The sequence below is a fragment of the Aulonocara sp. 'chitande type north' Nkhata Bay genome, linkage group LG3 (genome assembly GCF_057382095.1).
Source record: "Aulonocara sp. 'chitande type north' Nkhata Bay isolate Kocher_YH1m ecotype deep benthic linkage group LG3, A_spYH_male_GT1.1, whole genome shotgun sequence".
Classification (NCBI taxonomy): domain Eukaryota; kingdom Metazoa; phylum Chordata; class Actinopteri; order Cichliformes; family Cichlidae; genus Aulonocara; species Aulonocara sp. 'chitande type north' Nkhata Bay.
In genome coordinates this window covers 33651089-33669224 of record NC_141346.1, presented here as the reverse complement: position 1 = coordinate 33669224, position 18136 = coordinate 33651089, and the positions used below count along the sequence as shown (strand labels likewise).

The 18136-nt window shown below is 41.1% G+C and overlaps 1 protein-coding gene across 5 annotated transcripts in view; it reads left to right on the top strand.

Annotated features, from left to right (window-relative positions):
• LOC147335254 (phosphatidylinositol-binding clathrin assembly protein) overlaps positions 1 to 18136 on the top strand; it is a 118094-nt gene that overhangs the window by 18494 nt on the left and 81464 nt on the right. For all 5 annotated transcript variants that reach the window (XM_086277274.1, XM_086277260.1, XM_086277267.1 and 2 more), the window contains exon 2: positions 9799 to 9941. In XM_086277274.1, the coding sequence (XP_086133400.1) occupies positions 9799 to 9941 (143 nt within the window). The remainder of the gene's footprint in view (positions 1 to 9798; positions 9942 to 18136) is intronic.

Here is an 18136-nt window from a genome sequence, read left to right as displayed (position 1 = left end):
TGCACAAAGCTGGCCAGTGGATTTGAACCCAGGAACTTCATGCCCTAAGGCAGTGGTACCAAACTCTACACCACTATTCTACCGAAAAAAGCAAGCTGTTTTATCATTTCTGAGTTTTAATTTGGCTATTCACAGAGAGACCATCTCCAGCCTGATTAGAGCTAGTGTCTCTAACAGCGGATCGTTGAAGTGGACTATTAAACTCATCTCCAATTCATTATTTTTATTTTTGGACTCCTCAGAAAGCCGAGCCTTAATGACGAAAAAGCATTTTTAAAAGCACTCGTAGGCAGAGAAGTGGATTAAAGTTTGTGATAAAAGAAGCTGGGTGGATGTGCATAACTAGACCCGGGAGTAGGAAAACGCACGGAAAGCTGCATATGGAGCAGTGTGAAGCTGTAGCTTTGGACTTAATTGGACATACAGTGACCTTTTTATTATTTTAAATTATGCCCATGTTTGTTGTGACTATCCACCACTATAACTGTGGGTGTATCTATTTATACTATGGAAAAATAAGCGTTCACTTTAGAGTGATATTCTGCCTACAGAATACTTTGGCATTGAGAAACTAAGTAAAGCAAATAACAGTTGCTGTAGCAACTTCCAGGACTATTTAATTTGTAAAAATGTGTATACACACACACACACACACACGTAGGAAAATATTTAGTATACACATCCAGAAATGCATACACTATTATATATTGTACATATATTTATTAGTTTCAGGTTGGCCATTCTTGTATTTTGCTCACTTGTGTTGTTGTGTTTGCACATCTCTGTTGCTTGTGGGGCTCGCACACAAGAATTTCACTCGCATGTGCTGTGCCAGTGTGCCTGCACATGTGATGTGACAATAAAAGTGATTTGATTTGATTTGATTTGATTTGAAGACTGGTAGCACGGCATTGTTTTTTCTGGTTACACAGGCAGTCATGTGTCCCATCTAAGTAATTTAATATAGCTATGTGTGAACTTACTCGCCTTTTCTTCATAACAATCTGAGCCAAATGCTTAAAATCTCCTCTGTGGATTTGTCCAGATAGATCCTCCTCTGGAATTCCAGCTATGTGAACCTGACCTGCCCTCTGAGGTCTCTGAAGGGTCTTGAATGTGGAGAGACCGAGTGTGTCAGGCATACAGAGCAAGGCGCTGATGTCCCATCGTGTCCGACAGATGCATACAAAATGTCAGAACAGGGTCGAGAAGCTGGATGTAGAATGTGTTTGACGCATTTGCTTTAAAAAGGCCAGGAAATGGCAAAATACCAGATATCATCCCGGGGTTCTCATGCTGTGCTAGTGATGGTAATATACCAGCACCACTCTCAGGATTTAGTTATTTTTGCAGAAACATAAATGTATAACTTGTTGTACAAATAAAACTTTACAGATCAGGTACACTAAATTAAAACTGGAGCACCAACCTTCTTAGAACCAGAGCTGTTGAACGGAAGGAATCGCGTTTTGTTTTAAATGAACGTTATCAACATATGCTAATCCTGCTATCGAGTTATAGCAGCACAGAAGTTTGAAAGTTTGAGATGCATTTTTAAAAGGTAGGAACAAGTCGGATGTTACCAGAATGCGTTTCAACTGCTCACTAAGCACTTGCGGGAATTATTTGAAGCCTACGTGAAGCTTGTGACTGAATTCTGAACCCCCGCTGACACGACTCTGACACACTCAAGGACTTTGCGTCCAACTAGGGAAAAGTCGATGATTACCTGATGATTACAACAAATATTTTCACATTCTTCAACCAATTGCGAGTAGTTGCAGCAACAAACTGATTGCTCAGCGGTGTGATTGCTTTTGATTGGAAAACACAGGTCACCTGGTGAGATGCAACTTGTCTCCAAACAATCACAGATGAACTGTCACAGATTGGTACTGCAAAAACACCTGCCGTCAAATTTATAAACGCAGACAGCAGCGATCGGTCTGCATCTTTGGCTTAGTAAACTTGACACAGCACACTGTATTTTGTATTGTGGTTATATTACTATATAAGGCAACGTTGCTGAGTACTTGTCATTTTGCAGCTAAATGTCCAACATCAGTTTCTGATGTATTTTTTAAAATACCTGGATGAATATAGTTTTACATACAGAACTTACACTGTTCACAAGTGCTGACTGTGTCCTCACCACTTGTGTCTATACCATAGTCAAGTTTGTTCCATACTCTTGTGAGCATGTCTGGCAACCATGTAAAACTGTGAACTTACTTGTGAACTACTGTGGAATTAAAGCACTTTCTGATATTCATTGTATTTAGAATTGGGGGGGGAAAGAACCTCGTAAAACAACAATACTGGTTGTAAAGTAAATGGTTAAAATTAACATTAAAAAATGCTCTTATGACTTGTTAATAGTTGGGAAAAACTTAAAGTCAAGCTGTTGATGGAGCTTCAAACTGGGCCCTCGAGGTCTGAATCTCTAAGTTGCGTGATTGAGTTGTGGTATTTCATGGCAGAATTGCGGATTTGCATCCTAAATGGAGAAAATATTGCTAAACCTGCTCCTCCTGTCCTTTCTTTTGCTTTATTTTTATCTCACAAAAAAGTATTAGCACAACATAAAAATCTGAGAGAGTGTGCTTTCCTTTTGGGACAAGATCCACCATACAGTCAATAGCAATGGTCGTTTTTATCAATAGTAATAATGACTTTTTTGTGGTTTGAACTGCAGAAGCAGCTGAAGTTGATGCTTGTCGATTATTGGGATTCTTTAGCCATTTTCTGCCACCATTGTGTCACCTTATAGAGCGGCAGCTGGTCCCGGAGCGGCTGCAATGGATTAAATAAAGAAGATGAAGAGCAGAGGGAGTGAAAGAGGAGGCTTAAAGTGACACCCAGAGAGGCAGGCACCGGCGGTTAATTAGTGAACCTGTTGTAATAGTTTGTGTGCAGATCAGACAATATGAAGGAGGAGATGAAATGTGAGTTTGTGTGTGTGTGTGCCTCTCCCCCATGTGCAGCAGCTGGATGGTGTGGGGACTTAAAGGTGGATGAAGTGATGAGAGGAGAGCGAATAGAGAAGGTAGCCAGGTGGGCCAGATGTAGACTTTATCTCCTCCCCCTCCCTTGCCCTTCTTCTACCTCCTGCTTGATTTAACACTCACATAGGCAGAAGAGGCTGTTCACTGGAAAAAGAAAAAATGTCTAACACAAGTGCCTCACAGAATATAGATAACTTTCTGTTGGTTTATCGCTCACAAGCACGCGCCACCCCCTATCAGATGTCGAGCCTGGCTCCTCCAGGTCCTCGCGCCGGTCCCTCGGTACCAGGAAGTCTCCGGTCGGGTGTGGTTTAATCAAAGGCCTCAGAGGTCAACAGGCAACTGGCAACAATGGATCTCAGTGAGATCAGGGAGGAACACAGAAGGTCACTGTTGGTGATGAGATCACATGTACTCAGCACTCATTCCTCCCACATGTGTAAATGTGCGAGTTTGTTAGTCGCACTAATTAGTATAAAGCTACAAAAGTCCTCTGGGGATGGCAGGGTATCAGACAACAACTTAAAATAAGTCTGTCTGTTTTTTCTTATAATCCTGTATTATCAGAATAAAGAGTGTTTTAGTCAGATTTAAAAAAAAATCTATTTATTTCTATTTATTACTTTGTGTCTGAGGTGCAGCTACCATCAGGTTATCACAGATGTCTTCCTTCTTTTTCTGTGTGTCAGCTTCAAAATTAGACTGGGCATTCATTCCTCACACAAATTGTTTGGAGCTGAGAGTCGCTTCCTCTTCCTGTCAGTTAATTAGGGCTGCAACAGATGACTGCTTTCTTCATTAATGTAATAAAATGGTAACTTTTACAGCACTGAAAAGCATGTTTACAGGCTGGTACAAAAAATGCCTTATGATTAAGTTCCCCTTTTTATATCAACTCTAAGCAGGGTAAATAATTTATTATTGCAGTTAGGGGCGTGGCTGTGTTGATTGACACGTGTCCTTACAGGCCTCACCACTGCTCAAGTGGACCTTTTCACTGTGTTTGGGCTGTTTTGTGTCTTTTTGTGGATTTTTTTTTTTTTTTCTTCATAGAATTATTTGAGAACTATTATAGCTTGCTTGAAAGGTTCAGAAGGAGCCTTTGGGGGCTTACTAGTATGATTCATATCCATGTACTTAAGGCAGATAACTGTTTTGGCCTTTTGATGGGCAAAGCTTTATTTTAAGCCTTAGTGAAAAAAATCCTAGTTCTTGTGATGTTTTGCTTAACCTGCTTAAGGACTGATGAACTCATGCTGGAATTTAATCACTTATATAAGGGGATCTCCTAATGAGCCTTCACCCAAACCGTGACCAAGGTCAAGGACACCTTTGCCATTTTATGAGAAATATCAGAATCAGAATACTTTATTAATCCCGAAGGAAATTAGGGAATAAATAAATAACCTGTGGATTGGGACAGACCTTGAGCTACTGCATCACTGATGTTTCTGGTCTGACTCTTGAGGAGCTAAACTCGCCTGCTGGGATGTGAGTGGTAGGCAAACAGAGGTCAAGTATGGGTCAAACTCTGCCTCTATACTAAAATATAAGACTAAATGATTTAAGTAAAAGATTAAAGCTTTATTTTTATGTTTTTGATGCAAACAATTTAAAAAATTTTTTGCAAGATTGAAGAGACCACTCTGATGTTACCCAATGGTAACGACCTAAGACCTGGGGTATTGAACTCCAGGCCTCAAGTGTCGGTGTCCTGCAGGTTTTAGATCTCACCCTGGGTCAACACACCTGAATCAGAATATTAGTTCATTACCAGGCCTCTGGAGAACTTCAAGACATGTTGAGGAGGTAATTTAGCCATTTAAGTCAGCTGTGTTGGATCAAGGACACCTGCAGGACACCGGTCCTTGAGGCCTGGAGTTGCCCACCCCTGCCTAAAACCAAAGCCTCTTTGCTTGCCTTTCAGATTTGGGGAGTGTAATCATAGATGCATCACAGTGACAAGAGACCTCAAAGTCTGTGATGAAATGAACTTTTCTTAACTTTGAAGTGAATGATTGAAGCAACTACCAATCCAAATTCAATTTTCAATTTAATTGTATTTATATAGCACCAAATCACAACACCTCAAGGTGCTCGACAGCTAAAGATCCGACAATAATCCAGAGAAGACAATCGCACAACCCCCTTTGAGCAAGAACAAGTTAACAGTGGGAACCAGAAAAAATCCCTTTTAACATTAAGAAACCTTCAGCAGAACCAGACCAGACTGCTGTGACCAGTTTGGGGTGAGGGGAGGAAGATGGTACAAAAGGCACACAATGATAGCGATCAGTGCCCATGATAAGGTTGATTAAAGTATGGCCTGATAATAGTTATATTAGTCAACTGGACGGTAAAATTTTCTGCTAGTAACTAACGGATGGTTTCTGAGTGATGCACGATGAGTGAAAGCGGCTTAAGTCTGTTTCTTGTCTCTAGTGTCAGATAAAAGCAGATCTTTAGCCTCTCGTTCAAAAACAAAAAAAAAAAAAAACCCAATACAGAACTTACGTCATGGCAACCAAAAGGCCATTTTTTTTGAGCAAGTAGGTGACTTTAGGGTGGCTACGTCAATCTTTCATGCCGTTTGTGGTGAGTCTAAATGAGTAAGGAACGCTGAAGTACTCAGCATAATGAATAACCAATACTTGGCTAACCTAACACAGAACCGGCCACTTCAGTCTCTACAGACCCAGCTTTTAAAGTACACTTGTAATGAGACTTCTGACATTGTATAATGCGCTCTCGTACACAGACTGCTTCAGTCCTCTGTTGTCCTCATCTTGTAATGTGTGGGCGCCAATTAGCAAGGCTACGTTTGTTATGAAACTGTTGTGCAGGTAATTGCTTGTAGGACGCTGACATGTTGGTCTTAGCCTTGCCGTTGAGGGATGATAGACTCAAACTTATGTATTTTTCCATTTGCGGTCAGAATAATTGCCCCGGGGTGTGCTTGCGGGGGAGAAGAAAAAATTGCATCCCCAGCCGCGTTTCTGCTGCAGAGATAAAGCGAGGCGAGCAGCTTGTTGAGCGGTGTGTGGATTCTTCTAAATTGTCTGGATGAAGAGACACTCATGTCTCACGTCTCATAATCTCATTTCATTTATCGATCTCTTCTTCTCGTCCCCCTATTCTTCAACACTTTTCATCCGTTTCCTCTTTATACCTCTCTGTAGGACTCTTGATCTCTCGTCACATCTGCTCGTGTCTCCTTCTCTTTACCTCGTCTTCCCCTCTTTTTTTTTATCTTCATTTCTCAGCCATATGTTTGTCTCAATTGCCTCGCCGTCCCTTTTCTCTCTGTCTCTCGCCGGTCTGGGATCAGTGGCATCTAATGCTTTCCGCTCTGGCTGATTAAGTCAGCACATGTACCCTCTTTTAAATTATCACTCGCACACGTACACACTCATGCACGAGCGTCCCCACAGACCTAATCAGTCCTTCTCTTAGTTCTCTCTGTTTCTCTCACACCACTCCAGACCTAATGAAAAAACATGAGCTCTGCTAAAAAAGAAGGCGAGATGGACAGATGGGGGGGGGAGAGAAACAAGGTAGCAGCAGCAATAATAAAGAAAGACAGAGCAGCAAGGAGACTAATTCGTTAACAAAGACACCAGTCGCTTTCGGTGCCCGCTTCCAGTTCAGAGATATTGTTTCCAGTCATAATGTCATGCAGCGGTGCAGTGGGAGGTGGGGTGGGGGTCTGCAGAGAGACAGAAAGGCAAGGTGAGTCTGGCTGTGAGAGCGTTTTCAGTCCAGCTGCACTCTGTTAGCCACTAAATGTTGTTCTGTTTGGCTAAATGCAGCTGTGCTGTGTTACATTATTCTACTCTCATTTGTATTGACCGCATAGCAGACTGCTTGGTGTGTGTGTGTGTGTGTGTTAGGGGGTAAGTGGGAGAGGTAGCATGTTGAGTGAATGATTGATACGGGACTGGGAGTCTGCTGTGGAATGTTACTGTAAGTGTGTGTGTGAGTACTTGAGGGAGATGATGGGTTAAGTGAGTGAAGGTATGATTCTTTATTGAATGAAGGCACGCGTTCGTGCATGTGCGCATGCACACCTGATTATGGTGATGAAGTTCCCCGTCGGGAGTCTCTCCCGCTACAGTCCTCGAGTAGTTTAATGAGAAGCTGTTTCCGTAGTTACCAGGTGTGCGAGCCGGCAGCTCATAACGTCCTGCGGTGAAGAATAAAAGATGGCGAGAGAGAGGCGAAGGAATGAAAGTGGTTGAGGACGCCAGAGAAATGAAACAGAAAACACCCTGATATCTGGTGTGAATGATCAATTTAACCGTGTGTGTCTGTATTGATGTTTGTGCTCGAGAGGCTCGCTGAGGGCGTTGCACGCGGCGAGCGGAGACACTGAATCTGTGTAATAAGCTAGAAGACCTTCAAATCGATCTCCATTTAAAGTGGTAGGAACAGCAAGGTGGGGCCAAGCTGTTAGGTTCTGGTCAGATCATATTAGGCATCTCTTGGGATGAAGTAAAAGCTAAAGAGAATTTTATGCAATGGGGGAAACATCCCTAGCTCAATAAGCACCTTTTATTTATTCTTTGTTTAAAAATAAATAAATCTAGGGCGTCTGTCAGTTTCCTGTTTTCTCTAAAGTGGTAAAAAAATGTGCATATTTTAAGTGTTTGAAGCAGCTAAACAAGAAAAAGTTGGTGCTCTTCTCTTCCTGGAGTAACTCTTTGTGTGTGTGTGTGTGTGTGTGTGTGTGTGTGTGTGTGTGTGTGTGTGTGTGTGTGTGTGTGTGTGTGTGTGTGTGTGTGTGTGTGTGTGTGTGTGTGTAAAAATTATAAACTAGTTTATGTTTAACACATTAGTGGTTGCGTAGGCTGTTGCCTCTTTTAATCAGAATACTTTATTAATCCCTAAGGAAAATTATGTGGGTTACAGTTGCTCCAAGACAGTAACAGTAATAGACTGAACTAATTAAATAATATGTTACAGAATTTACAAATTTAAGAAACGGCACTCTGAGCACCTGTACTGAGGTATCATTGGAATGCTGGTAAAGACAAACATAATCATACACTCATGTCTTCAACCCGTCCGTGCACGCTCAGCATGCCAGGTCACAAAAATTAAGAGGTGCACAACAAGAAATCACTTCCAGATGGCAACAATGTAAATTAAAACGGCATAAATTAACATAAACTACATTTGATGTGGTAGCTTTCCCTGGCAGAGCTTGCTCTGGGACTCGTTTGATTTTATTTTTTGAAGGGCTTTTTAAATCTGTGTGGATGTTTCTCCTGTTTGTATAAAAGCATCTAGTTTCCTCATGCCACACATGCTTCCCAGGTCAGACACCTGTTACATAGAAAGCTTTTCTTCTGTTTTTGTAGTTTTAATAGACGTATTATTATTATCATCTTCCAAAAATCAAGTACAAATTTATGTAACAATCGTTGAAACTTGAGTTATTAATTTAACAGCTATTTAAATATTCACAAATCACAACCATCCGTAATCATCCCTGTACAGTTTGGATTTTGCTAATTTAGTCATACCTGCCAACACACCTGTTTTTTCCTGGGTCCTTTAAGGCAGTCTTATAGTCTCCTGCCTCTTAGCTGTTCAACATAGAATTTGTTTTTTCCTCACTGGGCCAGTAGATCAGACTTTCACTGGCCCAAAAAACCCTTTTGAATTACTTTATATAATAAACTAAGTTAATCTCTAAAACATACCATCATTTTCTTAGGAGGGTTTTCAGAAAGAAAGGAGGAGTGAATGCTGTGCCCCTCACCCGCCGCATGTCTTGCTGCTAGAAAGAGACATCATGCCTGCCAGCAGCTTGCAGCAAAGGTTATGAGAAATGCCAAATTGAGAGACCTAAGAAGTTTACCTGTACACAGACAGCTTTGATTTTAGCTGCTTCTTCATTTCCTTGTGCTGTCTGTGTCTGTGTGGTGGATGAAAACAGCTAAAAAGATCACTTTTCTTGACACTTAAACTTTCTGAACATGCTGTTTTATTTTAATGTGAAAATACTGTAGTATATTACTACCCGTACTACTACCCTGTGGTGTAAGAAAAATACATTAATTCCTGATGGTTCATTTCACCCAGTACCCGTGAAAGGTGAACAGATCTGTGGAAATACTGTTTACATATTTTTTTTCTGATGATGCCAGTATTGCACAGACTTAACCTGCAAAGATAATCCCACACCTCCATGAATAATGTTCACATTACTGGAGTATTTGCTGAAAGTTAACATTTAATTAACATTAAACTCTAACAAAAAATTGCCTCATTATAAAAATCTAATGCCAGACTTTGGTGGAAAGTTAAAGCAGTGATGTAACACTATATACTGTAAAAGACCTGTTTTGAGATTATTTCTGAGATCTGCCAGTTTGGTTTTTTTTTTATTATATTTTGACAGTCATACAGTCGAAGGTTCAGTTTTCCTCCAGGTTGGGTGAATGAATGACACGTGAGCTTCTGCTAAGATGTCGAGAGCAGAGAAGAGGGTAAAGGTGCAACAGAGTAAGAGTCAAAAGAAGACAAGAAATAGTTCTGTGGGTAGCACCTGTCCTTCAGGCTTCTTTCACTTAAGAATTCAGATGAAATTCGTGCTCTGTTTGTTGGTCCTTGCTGTGTGTCTGCATTTTTTTTTTCTCTGTGTGAAAAGTAATTTGGCATTGTGTCGGTCAGGGTTATCTTTAAAAGCTTCTCATCACTGCTCTTTGTTCTGTTGTCTTGTGTAAGCTTCTCTTCTTCTCTCATTTTGTTGTTGTTTTTTTTTTTTTTTTTTTGGTGTCCTGGCCAGATCTGATCCACTGCACCAATGAGATGAACGTGAACATTCCCCAGCTGGCGGACACGCTGTTTGAGCGCACAGCCAACTCCAGCTGGGTGGTGGTCTTCAAAGCTCTTATCACCACCCACCACCTCATGATGTACGGCAACGAGGTAGGAGACATCACACACACACACATACTGACACAAACAAAAGCCCTCCAGGGCAGTCAGAGCAAGCTACATCAATAAGTGATATTATTACTCAACCCTGTCTCAACCCACACACTCATAAATCCGAACATACACAGATTTTAAAAAGTCTTTTATTCATGTCTGTGCATTGTGATCAACATCAGCGGAGTGGGAGGGTGGCCGACCCGTATGGGACGTAAACAGCATGCACAGTAACTGAGGATGTATATATTGGACACGAGGCGTGAGTGATTGAAGTAGCTGTGGAGCGCTGAGAAATTAATTAGCTCAGCCAGAGGCTAGATGGGGGACGAGGATGGAAGCAAAAGAATAATCAAATAATTTAACTTCATAAAAAAACATGCTTGGAAGCAGGAAGAATAACCCAGCTGGGTCTCTCCATGGGTTTGCCGGCATTCAAAGACAAATCTGAAATGAAAGCCCAAGCAAACCTTTCTTTGTTCATGAGAACTTTTTTTTTTCATTAATTATGAGGTCTGATAAGGACCCGTGTACACAAAATGTCAGTTTATATGCAGCAGTACAGATTTTAATAAAGAGATCTGTGTTTATTTTATTAAGGTTTTTACTTAGTGAACCGCTTACTGTACAATACTGAGCTTTTAATTTGGTATTATTTTATTTAGAGCTTATTTACTGAGCTTCTCCTGTTTTTTCTGCTTAAATATCAAGTTTATTTATTTACCTATTTTTGCTTTTTTGGGCCATGTTCTCCTCTCTCATTGTATTAATTTTACTAAGCAGTCTAAGTCATCATTATTGATTGACTTTAACCCTAACCCCAATGGTAGGTTCAATTCCAAATTGAAAGTCGGAATTTTCAGCTGAACCCCGTCAGACTTCAGACTTGGAAAGTTGGAGCAGCTGATGGCGGCAGTTAACATAAACATGATTAAAACTGTAGAACTTGTAATCTCGACTGCTAGTGTTGTGTGTTTGTTACTTACTGAAAAAGCCCCACAGAGAGTGCTGACCAGGCTCTGTCCTTGAATGTGCTGCAGTGATGTTTTTAAGGAGTTAAAAAAAAAAAAGCATTATGCTTTACTGCTAGTGATGCACGAATGGCTCTGCCTTGCTAAGGAGCTAGGGAAATAAACTGGCTATCCAACAGTATAGGATTTTTGCCAAGAAGGCTTGCTACGGTGACAAAATCCTCACTACTTGTGTTAAGTTTGTAATTTTTCCAACTCATCACTCTCAGTCCAGCTGCTGGAGATGTTGATCTATCTGTATGAGACCAGTTGTCAACCATCTGGCAACCGCTGATCACTGCGGGCAGGGCGGGGGGGTGTCACAATCAGACTGATTGTGACTGATTGCTGCTGTCTTTGGAGTGAAATTACTTGCAAAGTGGTTTACTTTCCTGCACCAAAACCCTCCCTGAGGTTGCTTTGGTTGCTAGCACATTGCCTTGGTCACCATGGTAGCTTTGCATACCAGACGCCAACTGGGCTGCTTACACCACTAAACTACTCGACAAGCGGTAGCAAAACCCTGCAAGTTGATACGTGTCATGCAAACTACAGCAGACATGGGTAATCTGCTAGCAACAGTGCAGCTTTTTACTTCACCAGCTGGACAGGGAATGCACTCCCCCCCCCCCCCCCCCCCCCCCCCCCCCCTCTTAATAACCTGTAGTTGCTAAGGGGTCAGTCTCCAGGGCTGTGTGATTGAGGCCTTAACTTTATTTATATTTTTTTTCCCTGGTCATCCAGTAATGGTTTTGAGAAGCACTGCCATAACATGTACTAAAATCCTTTGTCCAGGTAAAAGTGTTGTTTTTTTTCCCCCTCTTTGTGAAAAAAAGAGGTCACTTATTTACTTATGTAGTAAATATATTCATCTTATAGATGGTAATAGAACTATGCAACCACTTTCAAATTCATGCAGTGTACAAAAGTCACAGCTGGCTACCTAACCAGATCTTGTTTATCTCTAGCAACATTATGCGAGCGGAAATGTTGGTTCGCTTGACAAACTTCTTCACCACCTGACATAATCCAAGATACTTGCTTCTGTGAAATGTTCTGTTATTGAGTTAAGCAATCATTAAATCCTGTAATGGCACAAAGAAAATGTGTAAAACAGAGGCAGGTAAAAGCATGCAAGTCACCTTTGTTGTTGATGCATGCAGTGCATATGCTGGTTGTTGCATAAGATGCATTACACAGATTGCACACAGTGCTGCATAATAGTTCATGACACTGTGTGTTTGTGTCTCATCACTGTTTTTGCTGCAAGTAGCTTGCACATTTGCAGTAAATAGCAGTGGAGCGCTGCATGAGGTTCATTTGGCGGTTGTGGTTATCATTAATAACAGTGGTTCTCTGGAAGTCACACCCAGTGCAGTTTCTCCTTCTTTGTGGTGAACTCTGCTGTGGTTTTTACCTTTCCGTTTCACACCAACCTTTAAAAATGTCCGTCTTTGACCTAAGATTGTCTCTATGCCCAGAGGTGATGATGTTGTTGGCTTGTAGAAGGACTGCACACAAAAGCGACTCTGCCTCTGCTATGGTTAAATACTCAGAATCCTTCCCTCTGCATTGGTGGAAAGCTATTTAGACACCAGTGCTGCACCAAAAGCTGGCCCTAACTCCTGCCTGATGCTCCTGCTAGTTTCATAATGCTGAATGCAACTTTTCTGAATTGAGTAGTAGATGGTGGAAAAAAAGGAACCTTTCTATCATTTAGCTGTCTATCACTTAATTATTTTGGTGTAGGGGTGAGGGGTCTTTTCCATTAGAACAGCTTTAAAACCTATGAACATACAGTTAAATGTAAGAAAATCTATATCCTCCCTTATACAGTGGGTGAGACTGGAGTGTTTGCTGGACCAATTCTGGCCTCAGACCTTATGTTGCACGCTCCTGGTTTAGGAAATGTAAACGTTTTGCTTCCAAGCTATTAGCTTAGCTCTCAGTCTGTTGCTGTTATGCAATGTTTTTGCGTAGCGATAATTTGGGAGCTTTGGTAGATTAACTTTGGACGGAGGCGGAATAGTTGGTTCCCCCTTTTTCCTGTTTTTTTGTGAAAGCTAGCTAGCACGCCGCTTACTCATATTTATTGTGCAAACGGCAAAGTGACATAAATCTCCACTAACTCTCGCTAAGAATACGAAAATGAGGAAATTCTCTAAAATGTCGAATGATTCCTCTAAAAGAGCAAGCCGCTCTGTGGATTGTTGTCATTCTTCATCCATCAGATATAAGTAGATAACAGTCAGCTATGAAATGGTGGGTAGTTAAGCTTGTTTGCAAATACACTGTGTACTGTAGGATCAAAAAAAAATACCATGCACTTGTACACAAACACTCCCAAACGCCGACACTCCCTGCACCGCATTCCTTTCAATATCAGTCAGTATGGGGAAGCATCGCTTCCTTGTTTTGCCAAGATCAGTTTTGTCCACATTACATAACATTTCCTGTTGGAGGTGCATTGTTTGATTGCGCCAATCTAAAGTTCCTCTGAAAAATGAGGAAGACTTGGGAGTGAGGCAATTGCATTTTTGGTGTTTTGCTAGAAACCTCTTCCTGACTGGCAGTATTTTAGGTTCAGAGCATTAGTCACAATACTCCAGAATTAGCTGTTGCGTTGAAAGCACCAGTGCAGCAGAGACAAACTGACACACTAAAAAAAAAAAAAAAAAGAATACGTCAAGACCTTAGTTAAGAGAGACATCAGCAGGTACCTCCATCCTGTTTGATTGCTCAAGCTGTGGAAATTCCTGCAACATTTCTGATAAATCAAATCATGCTAAGTAGGTCACTGCAGAGCAGCAGGAAGCGGTTTAGAGGTATTCCCGAACTGTAGGCTGATTTATCTCGGAGCTGTCGCTGTCAGAAGGAACCCGTTTGATGTTGACGTCTCACCTACAGTGATAGCAGCAGCACACTAGTTTCTAATTTCTGTGTTACTAACGAAGAGCTTGCAGTCAGTGTGTCTTCCTGTGTTTATTTCTGCTGTGGCATATTTAAAAAAATCTAATCAATCTTTCTTTATATTACTGTCTTTCCACCTTTTCATTGTCCCCAATCCATCATGGAGCCATAATACTGAAGTAATAGGCATCATCTTTTTGTGTTTGCATGTAAAGACTAGTTAATGCATTGTTTTTTTTTTTTAGATTAGCTTTGCCTGTACGACCTTGTTGAGAGGTTATTAAATGTGTAAAATAAGAGTGATGCACCGAATCGCTAATAGTAGGGAGATGCACTCCTCCTGCTTTAGCCCCGTGGAGCGAGGCTTCCGGCTGTAGTAGAGACAAGACTGTGTACTCATCAGCCTGCATTCATCAGACCTGTCAGGACACTGGTGCTGACTAGGGCTCAGCGGCCAGGTGTCCCTGCTCCCTCACGGTCGTCCCATCCATTACAGTCAGAGCTGAGAGAAATCCGGCCGTAAAATTAGAAACCAAAGACCCGCAGAATTGGGGTCAATAGACTGTACATTCCCCTTCAGATCAACACTGCTGAGCACTTGCAGCTTGTCTGGCACACTAAAGATGGCCACGTTCGGCTTCTGACGAACGATCTCGTAGTAAAGATCGTGACGAGTGGTGTGAGTCTTGATGTAAAAGGAAATGACATCATGTAGGTTTCACCCTGAAAAGTAATTTCCTTGGTTTTAAAGAACTGCTAATCCCAAAATAATTGCATCTGTCTGGGTTTTCGGGGGCATTATTTAGTCTCCCAGGTACTCTGAGCTGTGCTTATTAATGGATGATCTGATATCCTCGTGTCGGTGTTGTTCCCACATCATCATAATAAATGTTGTTCCAGGTTCAACGTTGCAAGTGACCAATCACATTGTTGTGACGTCCCCCTTTTGTGCCTTTGAAAATACCGCCTTAAAAAAAATCTACTTCACTTGCGAGAAGAGAAACCGCTTCTGTCCGCCCATCCAGGAACTTAAATTCTTTGCATTTCAGGATAATTGTCTTTAATAAACGGTAAGCATTATACATATTGTCCTTACAGAGGCGGTTTCTCCTCGCAAGTGAAGTAGATTTTTTGAAGGCGTTTGTTTTTTTCCGAGGTCGCGGATGATGTCAGGAGAAGGTGATTGGTCACTTGCAATGTTGAACCTGCAGTAACATGTACTACAATCCTTCACATAAGGTCTTCACTGAGATTAAAACATTTTTTTCTTGTAGGGGAGATCTTTTTGTGAAAAACTAGCTTTGGCACTACTTCCTTACTTGTGGGACTACATTTGTTTTTCATACACAATGATCAGTCGTTGCTCATGTACAACTCACCATTCAGCTCAAAGCACACTACATTCACGGTGCGATACCGGCGGTTGCAAAAAGATTGTCTGTAGGATGTGACCTCTGACTTAGACCATTAACTCATCAGGAAAGTGCTTATGGCGGTCACGTCCGATATGCTCATTCAAGTCCATGTTGAATAAAACGACTTGTGGCTGACAAGTCATTAACAATGAGCGTGTGGTTTCAGTCTGATCCACACCTCACTCCTCGCATCCGCTTTCACAACAGCACAGTCATCAGTGGATTTTGCAAATCAATTGGTGATGTCGCATTTTTATGCTTTCTAAGGTTTTATGAGTCAGTTACAATTTAGCGTAATTTCACTGCTAGGTGTGACATAACTGGCAGCACGATGACAGGTAAAGGGAAGAAAAAGTATGTTTCAGCAAAATAATTGGGCAGCTCAGGCCAATGAATGTGCTGTTGCCAAGCAGAATTTCAAGTGTAACTGAAGCAAACAGTTACTAATAGCTTGTGTTTTTCTTGCTATTAATAGTCTATTTTCACGCTTCATATGCTCACCGCCTACTCTACCTGAGCCTGGTTCTGTTGGAGGTTTCTTCCTGTTAGAAGGGAGTTTTCCCTTCCTACTCCAAAGTGCTTGCTCATAGAGGGTCATAGGGTTTCTGTTTTCTTTGTATTATTGTAGGGTCTTTACCTCACAACATAAGGCGCCTTAAAGTGACTGTTGTTGTGATTTGGAGTTATACTGGATAAATTAAATTGAAGTTAAATTAAGACCGGCAGCAGGATGCTGAAGTGATGCTGGTTGTGCAGGACTCAATAGAATGAGGGGTGGGAATTTAAAAAAATAAAAAATGCCAATGAAAATGTTCAACAGTAACAAAGATAGTAATTCATGGTAGACCAGAACTTTCCCTCCTTGCACAGTGTGGGCGCAACATTGGGCCAACTGACTGACCGGAACTGACCAATCATGTTGTCTGAGTATTTAGTTAGCATTAGCTAAGAAGTTAGCTAAAGCTATTGAAAACGATCAGAAGCAAACCAACATGAGTAACCTAAATTTGACTAACAGCAAACCTAACTTGATTATTAATTTTTGAAATATAACAAATATTAAGACTTAAAGTGCAATTGGTCAGTTGCAATATTGATCCTGGGCCAACGTTATTGTGATGATGCCAGAACAACACGGGAAATGTGCCCACTGTTGGCAGCAACTACCTAAAACTACCTGCATACTAACCTGAAGATGTTACAGTTCAATGAATTGGCCAGATTAAACATCAGAAATCATGCAAATAAATGAATGAATAAAACACGATATATTGGACATGTTTCATGAGTACAGAAGCAGGAACACTGGAATGAAGCAAAAATAAATAAAGGTGGTGGTAGTGAAAGACAGTGTTTCTGAACTTGTCATTAAGCATCCTTTAGCTGCCATCTCATGTTATCTCAGGGGGCAGTTTTATGTGAGGGATTATGAATGTGTTTGCATGAATGAGGCTTGTAGTGGTGTTGAGTGCTCAACTACATTAGAAAATCTCTATATGAGAACTTTAACCTTGTTTGTATTTTATAAACCATTTAAAACGTGTCGTTTCTGCTTTAACTCGGCGGTACATCGATACTACAAGTGTTTGCCTTGCCTTCCTCTGCATCTGTGCTCAACTAACTGTAAATCAGCAGACCGTAATATCTGAGCATATTTAAATTTGGTCTGCTGTTGCATTCGTTGTAGAGTGCAGCCATTTTAAATGCTGCCCATTTTACTGTGGTAATATATTCAGCCCTTGCTTTCAAATCGAATGTGGGAATTTACCATTCGGAGCAAATAGCAGGTGAATTAACTTTTAATTTCTCATCTTTGCCTCAGCTGCCATATTTGGGCTTTTGGATCGTGATTAGAGTAAAAGTGCATTTTCTCTGTGTGCGTGTGGGTGTGTGGTGGGTATTGATATTCATTCAATTCAATTCACCTCCAGTTTTTTCCGCCTTGCTCAGAAGCTGTGCTGACTCGCTCCCTGGTGACACTGAATCTTGAAAGCGATCAAGAGTCAGTCAATATCTTTGATCACGATTTCACTTCTGTGCCTCTACAAAGCCAATTTGCGAGTATGTCTTGCAGAAACACAGCTGTGGTATTTGGAGTTTCTCCCTCCCACCTCATTGTTTCTACTTCTGGGTGTTCGTGACAGGCACTCACACAGCGCCAGATAAAGTCTGAACTTTCCTAATTAATAAATGCATAGATTAGATTCAGCATTAACCACAGACAGAGATTTGATGTGTGCCTAGGCCTGTCTGACTTTGGTCTCAGTTGTTGTGCCTCTGCTTTCCAAGCCTTTGTACGATGGGCCAATATGTACTAAAAACAACCAGCAGGAAACCCCAAACAATGGCTGAGACAGCCAATTTCCATCGCTTCTCTCCCAATCGGTCCTCCTCTCTCTTCCCTCCAGGGAGGCTGTTAGTCTCTCCTGGGAGCGTTTAATGCTTAGACCACCTAATCAAGGATAAAACTCAATGGAGAGAAAGGAAGGACATAGGAGAAAATAAAGAAGAGAGAATTATGTTCATGTAATTACGAGAATAGTTAGAAAGATGAACGAGAATAAGCAAGTGCTTAAGAGAGATGGCGAGTCGAGGGTCATATAGAAGTCAGTGTTTTTAAAATTGATTTTTTTTTTTTTTAAAGGCTAAAAGCATCTTGTTCAAATGGGTATCTGACACATAACCCTAACCCTAGCCACCTGAATTTCTCATCTTTCCCAGCATTTCTAGCCAATGATTGTCCAAAAACATTTTCCCCCACATTTATTGATCTAAAGTTATCGCTGATAATGCTTACTTTATTTTAAGATTTTTAATGAAGACAGTCATTTTAATAGCATGCCAATTCTAAAACAAG